The 9,690-nt window shown below is 40.6% G+C and overlaps 1 protein-coding gene across 6 annotated transcripts in view; it reads right to left on the bottom strand.

The window, feature by feature from the left end:
- Window positions 1–203: 203 nt before the first annotated feature.
- LRRC28 (leucine rich repeat containing 28) overlaps window positions 204–9,690 on the bottom strand; it is a 51,060-nt gene continuing 41,573 nt past the window's right edge. For all 6 annotated transcript variants that reach the window (XM_051796817.1, XM_051796816.1, XM_051796818.1 and 3 more), the window contains 3 exons: window positions 9,484–9,659; window positions 7,162–7,321; window positions 204–4,626 (listed from right to left, as the gene is read on the bottom strand). In XM_051796817.1, the coding sequence (XP_051652777.1) occupies window positions 4,554–4,626; window positions 7,162–7,321; window positions 9,484–9,659 (409 nt within the window). In that variant the 3' untranslated portion in view covers window positions 204–4,553. The remainder of the gene's footprint in view (window positions 4,627–7,161; window positions 7,322–9,483; window positions 9,660–9,690) is intronic.

Below are 9,690 nucleotides of genomic sequence, written 5' to 3'. Positions count from 1 at the left end.
AGACAAAGGGATTAAGTGAAATGAAGTGGTGTTTTGGGCTTGGCAGTGTTTTAAGTGTCATCACCCCACCTCTTCAGCCTTGGGACAAGAGACTTATTAGCTAATTACTATGTAAATGAACCAAAATGTAAATTGAACGTTACATTCTAACATAGCTTAATAGCCCCAGGAGCAAGAATTTAGTTAACTTCAATGGACTGTAATTCTATCCAAAAATATAGTTTATTAACAGGCACATACAATAAATCGCACCACTAACTTTAAATAAACCATCTAGCAAGCTCACCTTCACACTGAGTGACATTTGGTTAATACAGAGCAAGAAAGCAGCTCACATATGCTTCCCACAGACACAGAACGAGCTCAGTTGCAAACCAAGTTCGTTATAATCCAAAAAAAAAAGGGCACATAAAAGCAAAAGCAATGAAGACTTCACATGAGCGTTGCCATTTCTTTCCACCAGACCTTTGGTCTCTTACAAAATAGGTCTGTAATACAAAAAGTAATAAAAACCTCTGGATTCAATTTACTCAGCCTCTCCCATCACAAGTCAACTATAACATTTTGCAACAACATGAGTAGTATTAAGAGGGAGGTAAGAGGCAAAGTTAGTTATGTCTTGGAATTATCCATGTCCAGCTGCAGCCAGAGGCTGCCCAGCAGCAGCCCTGGGCTCCGGTGTCGCTGTCCCAGTTTTTGCAAGAAATGCAAAGATGGTAAAACATTCTTCTCTCTCATCAATTAAAGGTGATCCATCCTCCACTGACATCAAGGCAAAAGTTCTGTTATCAGTGGTATCCTGGTCATCCTCTCTGGGGAAAGGGGTGTCACTCTTGAGTCTCCAGCTCGGCCAGGATGTCAGTAAAACCTGACACACTGCTGCCACCCGGGTGTTAGCACAGTCCTGTCCTCCCTCCAGGCCAGAAAAAGGGATTCAGCAGAATTTGATCTGGAAGAATTGAAGCCAACTTGGCAATGAACAACTCTGCTCTGCTCAGAGCAACATCTCAACCTCACCAAATAAATAGAAGGGTTGTAATGAACTTCGGTAGAAGTCCAAGAGAAGCATCAGGTCCAAACAGAAAAATACACATTTCTTGGTATTAGACCTTGTTCTTCACACAGGAAAGGATACTTGTATTCCTGATCCTCTGGGGGATCAACAGGCAGGTTCCCAAGAACAGTGCTCCAAACCTAACAGTGTCAGAACCACTCCAGAAGAATTTTTAAAAAAAGCCAGAGACTCCTCCACTTCCTTCGTGCCAGAACAACAAATTACCTCTGTATAGGGCTCCCATTTTATGAACATGGTGCCTGTTATCACAACCTAAACAAAAATTATGCCTGTGCTCCCTAATTGTAATAGGAGTTAATCTTTACTCAGAAAAATTCTGTAACAATATCAATGGGTTAAAGACTTATTTTATCTCATTTCTCTCCTGCACCTCTTTGTAATGCCTAGAAAAAAAACAAACCAGAAACTTTTCCTGCTCCCACCCTAAGTGAAGAGTTAAGATCTACTTTTATGACACAAAAAGTCTTTTTAAAAATGCTCATTTTTAAAAACCGCTGGAACCAGATTTTTTGTAATACAAGGGAAAATTTATCTTGGTGGGAACTAATGTGACAAACAAGAGCAAGCAATCAAAAATTACCCAGGAAAAAATACCATTAAAGAGAAGTGACACCACTCAGTAACAAGCTCCCTCTCCCCTCTGCAATTTGCATAGTTGGCTCTCATGTTTGCTGGTTATGAAATACTCTTCCAGTAGAACTACAACTTTAGAAAAATTTGGACAAGTGAGAATGGAGTTATTTTAATCTAGAACAATATCACCCAAAGATACAGATGAATACAAACACTGTTTGTACCAAAAAAACATCAGAGAAACACGCATTTAAGCTGGATTTCCAGTCTATATATTGGCTTTCCTCTTCCTTGTTTTATAAAAATAGGGTATGACATTTCAGTTTCAATTGCATGTTTAAGTCATTTATTCATTGAACATTCCATTCTTGAAATATCTTTTAAAATGTTAGTTAAGATTCATCCTGCTCATAGAACGGGCTGAATTTCTTCTGAACTGCACTTGTAGACAATAATAAAGAGACTGATATGGACTCAATAAGAAATAATTAGGTTATGGGAAGAAGAAAGAAAATAATAAATAATGATAATAGCAATAATAATAAAATCAAGGTCCACTCTTCCTATCTGACTCCTGATAAAACAAACACTAATGCCTTTTGGGTGATCACGAGATTTAACTCCAAAACAATATTTACAGACTGAATTGTGATATAAACTGTGATTTAAAGTCTGTAACTTGCTATAAAAACTTCCAAGATAACATCTCCTTCGTAGACAGAGAAAGCCACAGCAAAAATAATACTGAAAAATCCCTATCAAGAGTATTGTATCAAAATTAATAGTTGTAACACTACCATAGTTCTCTTATCACCTGTTTAAGACAAGTGGATTCTGTCCTGCACTTGCACATTTGTGACACAGGTATAATTATACCTGGGCAATCTCCATCTCAGCTCTGTGGTACTGCAGGAAAAGGAAAAAGCTGAAGATGGATTTTTTGCTGCCTCAGCAGTGAACCCTGTGGGGTGGGCAGGTCTGTTGGGAGACCCACATCCAAACACAGTCAGAAATCCAATAGCACCAAGGCTGCTTGGACATGGCTCTTGCCTCTGCTGCAAAGCAGATTTAATAAATGGGATTTATTTTAGAAAGTTTCACAACTCTTAAACAGTAGATGATACTTGCATTCCTGAAGGATTAAGTTCTACATTTCTTAATGCTAATTCAACTCTCTAAAACCAACCCAATAAAACCAGCAAAGATTTTACAAGTAACATGCACAACCTAAAAATTCCACCCTCAAAACTGCCTTTTTGGTACACTTTTAAGCTCTTAAGATGCTCTATTTATTGAAGAGATGCCAGGAAGCCTGCAGAGGGAACAAATGCTTCTTTGGCAAAAGGAAAACATTTTAATGCCTCCTGCCTTCAAAGTACGCACACCTCACCACAACATATGCTAATACCCTACCAAATAAGTCTCTTTATCTTGCCATTTTTATAACAAACTGTTTCATTCATATCTATTTCAGCTTGTAACTACCTACTGCACAGAGTAGCACACTGTGCTAAATCAACAAGTAGTTTATACCTAAGAAATAGAAGGTAAAAAAAAAAAAAAAGCCCAACACATGATATTAAAAAAATATTATATATTCAAAAACAAGTCAAGAGGGGCTAATTTTCTATAAACCGTTTCAGTATAAAATCAAAATTTTAAATCATGTAGGCAATTTGGGCCTTTTTCTCCAGCCTTTGTTCTATATTTAAAATGAACAAGATCTAACAAAGAAGGATTCCCACAAATGTGACAGTGAGTGGGAATTTGCACCAAATCTGCCATTCGTACATGAAAACAAGTGTTAGAGCCCTTCTGAGCAGATATCTCTGTATTATCCCTGTGCATGGAGATACACACCTGCCCCTGGATTTCCAGCCTTCTCCAAGGCACACACTCCACTGACACACTTGGACAAATCAGCCAAATGCTGAATCTAGAAAAAGGTATCAAGACCAGCTCTTTGCAGATCAATACTCTGCAACCGTAAAAATATAATAAATATAAATATTTACTATCATATTATTAGGGTGTTTTTTTTTTTCCAAGGGAAATTGCTACTTAAAAGTCATCTTCTTCCTGAAGAATTTAAAGAAACAAAAGGGGAACTGTTTTTAAAAAATATAAAATTCAAGCACTGAAACTAAAGAAAGCAATCCTCAAACAGGCTGGAGCAAGAGCCCTTAGTGTAGGCACCAGGACCAGCCTTCACTGAAACAGCATCTTCAGTCTCCAGACATATCCTGGTTACTCCAATTAAATCAGTGTGGCATTTAATGATGCTGGAAAGAAAGATCTGCTTTTAGCATGTGGATTTAAATACCACAGATAACTGTCAAAGTCGTGGCACACAACTGGGATAGATCTGCTGGGGGAAATATTAAGACGAGAGGGAGGAAATAAAGCTGAATTCTATGGAAAAGTCACTGGGATCCATCAAAGGTTTCTGTAGGTTTAGAGCTGTACACCTGATTCTGGTTGCAGAGGTGAAGAGGATGGGGATGAGTAACTGAAAACTTATTTGCCATAAACTAAACCTTTTTTTTTTTCCCCGTTGGAGGAATGAAACTGCCCCAAATGATGCAATGGGTCAACCTGAAGACAGACACATTTGAAAAATACTGGAAATCCTGAAGTCAGAGCTTGTGAATGTGTTTGGTTTGTGTGCTGCCTTGGAGGAGAGAGAGAAGTTAATACTTTTAAAAGCTTGGTATTTACACTTCTGAAAAGTTCCCGCAGCTCATCCAAATTCGATAGGGCAGGACTCAAGTGCCTCAGAGTGTTCCTGACTGGGCACTTCTGCTGCTTTGGCACACGAGCACACACAGGGTATTCCAGTACCAATGGATATGACATCTAATGCAGCTTTACACTGGCAGCACTCCTGAGTGGTTTGAAATGTTTATCAACTCAGTAGGTCAAAAGTCTGCAGACACTGGGTGGAGCAGCAGTATGCCACAAAACTAACAGTTGTCCTCCTAGAAGGGAAAAAAAAAACAGGGGAGGGGGGGAACAGTTGTCAGTAAAGGTTAAAAAAGCTCCTGGCTCCATTCCACACAGACAATGTGCTGGTTTGTGAAATATGGGATCAGCCCATCTCCACCCTCCAGAAAAAGCAGGTTCATTTGCTCTCTCTGAGTGCAGGGAAACACTGCAGGGGTTCTCAAGACCTTCCTGGTTTCTCCTGCACTGGGTTTAAAGCAGCAGCGTGTGGTTTGTGTGTCTGGGCAGGGTGTGGCTCGGTGTCACAGCCAGCAGGTTTAACAGCTGACAGGAAAATAGCTGGGCAGCTTCAGCCCTGCTCATGTGGTTCTTAAATTACTGCTTGTAGGCACGAAATAACTGCAGTCCAGTGTCCTCCCTGGGCCCAGATCTCCAGAGAGGACGATGGACAGGCAGTGCTGTCACTCTGTGCCACGTCCCACGGCAGGGATGGCAGTGGGACAGCGTGACATGAGCCTCACAGTGACCCCCCTCCTGCCCCATCCTGGCAGGAACCTACAGATCTGTTTTGGAAATATAAAGACCTGTTTTCCACTAACCCAGAAATCACACTTCACCCATGGCATCTGTGCTTTTTCAGACACAGAAATCCAGTTCAGCACTTCACTGTCCTTTCCTGTAAGAGGACACAAGATGTGATACAGAAATCCAGCAGAAGTTACTGGCATGGATCTGGCATTTGCTAATCAGGATCCCTACCCTGTGTGTTTTCATGGTCACTTTAAGCTCTTTAGAACAGAAACCCTGTCCTTCACATCTTTCTAAAGCAGCTATCACACCTCCACAATTCCACATAATCTTACCATGACAAGAGCACGAGCTACAGAGATAAAGATGACAGGCTGCCCTGTTTAGATCTCATTTTCTGTGGATTTGCATCAAATGTCAGCTACTTAAGACTGTATTCATTAAGGCATTTTGCAGAACATACTACATTCTTGTCTGAGGGAAGGAATAATAAGTATTTTTTAAACAAGTGAAAACCGTGCAGAAATGTGTATTTTCAATTATTTCATTTTAGAATGTTAATACAGTGTTCTTCCAAAATAGCCTTAAAGCATGATTTTATTGAGTTGTTACTTTAATAATGCCAAAGGATGTCTCCTGATACGTCTATCATCTCATAACTGAAAGTTCTACAATGAGCAATGCTCAGCAATTAATTAGAAAATAGTCCAAACTCTCCCGTTGTTGGATTATTTTGGGTAATATACAGATTTGTATATTTGGGTAATGACCAGGAAATAAGTTCCATCATTCCTTAGAAAATAACACTGTTTAATGCTTGAAAGAAATTCTTTATAGCATGATTATAGCATCTTATGCCCCTATGAATATTATGACTGTAACATGGAAGCAATTTATTTCACTCCACATGAAATGCATTGAGTTTCCACACGTGACTGACGTGGCACAGAGTGACAAGTTGAAGAACACAAGCTCTGCAATCAGATCTTTCTAGGAGAGATGGCTTCTCCAAAACAGCATTTATGGAGCCTTCTGGCTGCTGCCCAGATCTGGCACACCTAGGCTGCTTTTATTTCACACAGCTGAAGTGCTCACAAACCAGATACTTCTCATGGCACAGAGTCCCAGCAAACCAGGCTGTGATACAGCTGTGTCAAACAGGTACCACCACCCCAAAGCAACAATTAGTCTGTTTGCTTAAAGATCTTCCTGTTGAAAAGCACTTTCTTGCTTTTATGGAAGCTAACTATCAAATCAATGGATTTCAGCAGGATAGGGGCTATGTGGTGTTCTTGTGCATTATATATACCAACAATCAGAAACATTCCTTTTTAAAGCCCCTTTCTTTCCTGCACCACACCTTAAGGTGTATGCTTTGTAACTAATGGCTTGACTTCAATTCTCTAACAAGAACTAACATCACATTTGCTTGTTTAACTCCAAGTGACTTAGCTTTAAATCTTTATTACTTTTCAAATAGCAGAAGCTGAAACTTCTCTGATGATGCTTTTCCATTGCAGATTTATTGATATTATGGCTCATGGTAGGCTACAGTATCCCCTCAAACTAATAAGGACTAGGGAAATAAGCACTGCAAAGCAATAACTGCTCAGCTTAGAGATATTTCCTATCTATAGCTCCATGAGGGCAATATTCCCTGAACCATATCTCAGTTCTGAGTCCCAATGGTGGCATTGTCCTGAGGTCAGGGTTGGGCACCATTTCTGTCCCAAGGCACAGAAGTGCCAGACATGTTCTGCACTAGCACAAACAGGTCAATCCCACCACATCAAAACCCTTCCCTGTCTTACACCAGGTGAACAGGCAAATGTAGAGACCCTTTCTAAGAGTTCAAGAGGAGTATTCTGGTTGTCTTGTGAATAAAATATTTCTCAACTTTTACATGCAATCACAGGCCAGGGGCTTTAGATCTGAAATGCTGCTAAGTTAAAAAAAATAAATAAATCCTTAAGAATACTCTTTGTTCCATAAGGTGTTTTTCTTCCCAAATGAAACCCCGGTGTAATTTCCTGTATAATTACCCTTGATGCAATCCTGCCATTGGAGTTTCCCTCAAGGGGAAGAGCTTTGGGTAGACAATGGTAAACATAGGCTGGCTGCAGCGGTGGCAGTGTCCCAGGGGACAGTGCAGCAATTCCAAGAGGCTTTTGGGCAGTGAGATTGGAGTCAGAAAGTTCAAATCTGGAGCAGAAAAGAAACAAAAAAAATATTTGTAACAAAAGGATTGCATGATAAAGTCAGACACAACAAGCACAATCCATGAGCAGTCCAGGAAACAGCTGCCTCACATTCTTAGGGCCTTGTCAAAACAGCAACGAGGTAACACAAAATACCACAATTAGGGTGAAGCACACGGTGCTTTCCATGTGCAAGTTCAAGAAGTTGAAGTTAAATGTACAAGTTTGGCATCTGTGGGAGTAAGATTAACTGGGCCAAAATATCCAGCTGAAAATATTACAGCACGAGCAAATAATAGAAAACAGTAACAGATCATAAAGGATTTTTTAGACACACAGATGGTCTAGAAAGGTGTTTAGTAACTAATACAACATTCTGAAAAGGACATCAGTAGTATTTTACTAAAATATTTCAACAACCCATCCAGCAGGATAGCTAAACTCACTACAAAGCCCAAACTCCACCATCAGCAAAAAGGGATCTGCAATATTTGGAATTACTTGAAATACAACCCAGCCCAGTGTAATTCTCACAGGTCCAACCACAGAGGCCACTCTAAAAAGATCAATATGTTCCTAATCTGTTAAATGTAGCCCCCACAGCTTACAAGATGCTGTAATTTTCACCAAATGGAACTCTAGGGTCATTTCTTGGGAAAGAGCCATCATTTTCCCAGGCTGGGCCATAAAGCCATAGAGTGTTTTATAAATTAAACCCCACGTGCTAATCTCCATCTAGAAACTGAGAGACAGCCAAGGCAGGTGAATGAGTTTAGGTGCTGAATAATCAGGACAAGATGCAGTACCTGATAAATCAGTTTTAGGTATCACACTGGTTTCAGCTTTCAAACCCTGTAAGGTTTAACCCCAGACAAAATGTACCAAACAGCTCCACTGAGGTGACAAACAGGACATTTGCGTCAGAATGAAAAGGTCACACTCTGTAGCCAAGCAAAGACACAGGAAAAGGAGTCCAGTCACTTCTGTCACTTCCCCAGCAGCCACCAAGTATTTAACAGCACCCTTGAAACTGCAAATTTAGGCAGTGACAGATCAAATCTGCTGCTTTAATCATACAGTGCCACCTGCCTCCCCAGCACTCCATCACCCTACACCTGCCTGAACCAGGCACTTCTCCTGCCCCCCCAGAATGAGGGTGTTCCAGTGGTGATGCCCCCAGTCTTTAGGAAGGTCACTCAGAATAGGATGTATATGTGTATGTGCAAATAGGCATAATCCTCCCAGCCTTGTAAAAACCACTTAGAAACCATTTCCTAAACTGGTTTTGCAATACTCCCTTGCTATTTCCAACCCAAACTTCTCTGGCATCTTCAGGAACCACATTCAGCTGGATCTCAAAAATCATTGTGTAAGTCACAACTGGGTGAGAAAATAAAGACCTCCTTGTACACATTTCCTGGCAAAGCAGTGGTTCAGCAGTGAGGATTTACTGCAGAGCTGAGGTACAAGTGACCCCTTCCCACAAACCCTCTAATCCTTCTGAGCTCTCCACCCTTCTGCTTTCTTATTGACCTTTAAAGCTGAGAATTCCCAAGACGGCATCAACAGGGGGGAGTCACAACACATCTAAATCTGACCAAATCTGCAGGTTCCCATCAGATATTGCTAACTCATGTGGTTGCAGGATGCAGACCCAGATGAGCCAAGGGCCACTTTAGAGCAGAGCCTGAACTGGGGCAGAACTAAAGCAGCTCAGCTGTCAGGCTGTGCTCGAATGGCCCAGGGCTGCTCACATTTCTTTTGCCTTATGTATAACAAGTCTGCCAGTTTAGGATTGTGCTGCCTGGCAAGGAGTTGCATTGTTGGCTGATGCATCTGATCTTGCCTCAGGAACTGTATTTCTCATCTCCTATTTCCATTAAAGAGTTTCTCCTGCAAAGAAAAAGCATCCTTCTTTATGCAGTCTTCAACTAAGAAACCATTTATAAGCACTACTTGATCTTAGAAATAGTTCTTTGGATCTTTGGTTTTTGATATTGGACATTTTTGTTCTAATACAGCATTTCAAACATAATTTGATTACATAAATCTTTTAAAATATAAATCCTTGCCCAACTCTTTGAAGGACTGTTTGAAACGTTCCTCCCACTGCCAGAAAAGCACTTTCACTATTTCTGTCATCTGAAGAATGCAGAAATTTCATACCTTTCAAAAACCTGTAGTAGGTGTTATAGAGGGTCCTCATGGCCAGTTCTTGCAAAGGCAGCACATGATCTGTTTCTGTCCCTATAGATTTCACCTCTGCTGGCAGGAACACAGTTAACTGGCCTGATGAAAAAGAGAGCAGTTTCACCTCTGAAACTTGAATTGGAGAACCACAACTAGAAGGACACAAGACATTTAGAAAGTGGT

This window comes from Manacus candei, unplaced genomic scaffold, assembly GCF_025592945.1.
Source record: "Manacus candei isolate 608988 ecotype Guabito, Panama unplaced genomic scaffold, ASM2559294v1 h1tg000046l, whole genome shotgun sequence".
Classification (NCBI taxonomy): Eukaryota; Metazoa; Chordata; class Aves; order Passeriformes; family Pipridae; genus Manacus; species Manacus candei.
Note: the sequence above shows the minus strand (reverse complement) of the source record. Positions and strands in the feature narration are given on the sequence as shown.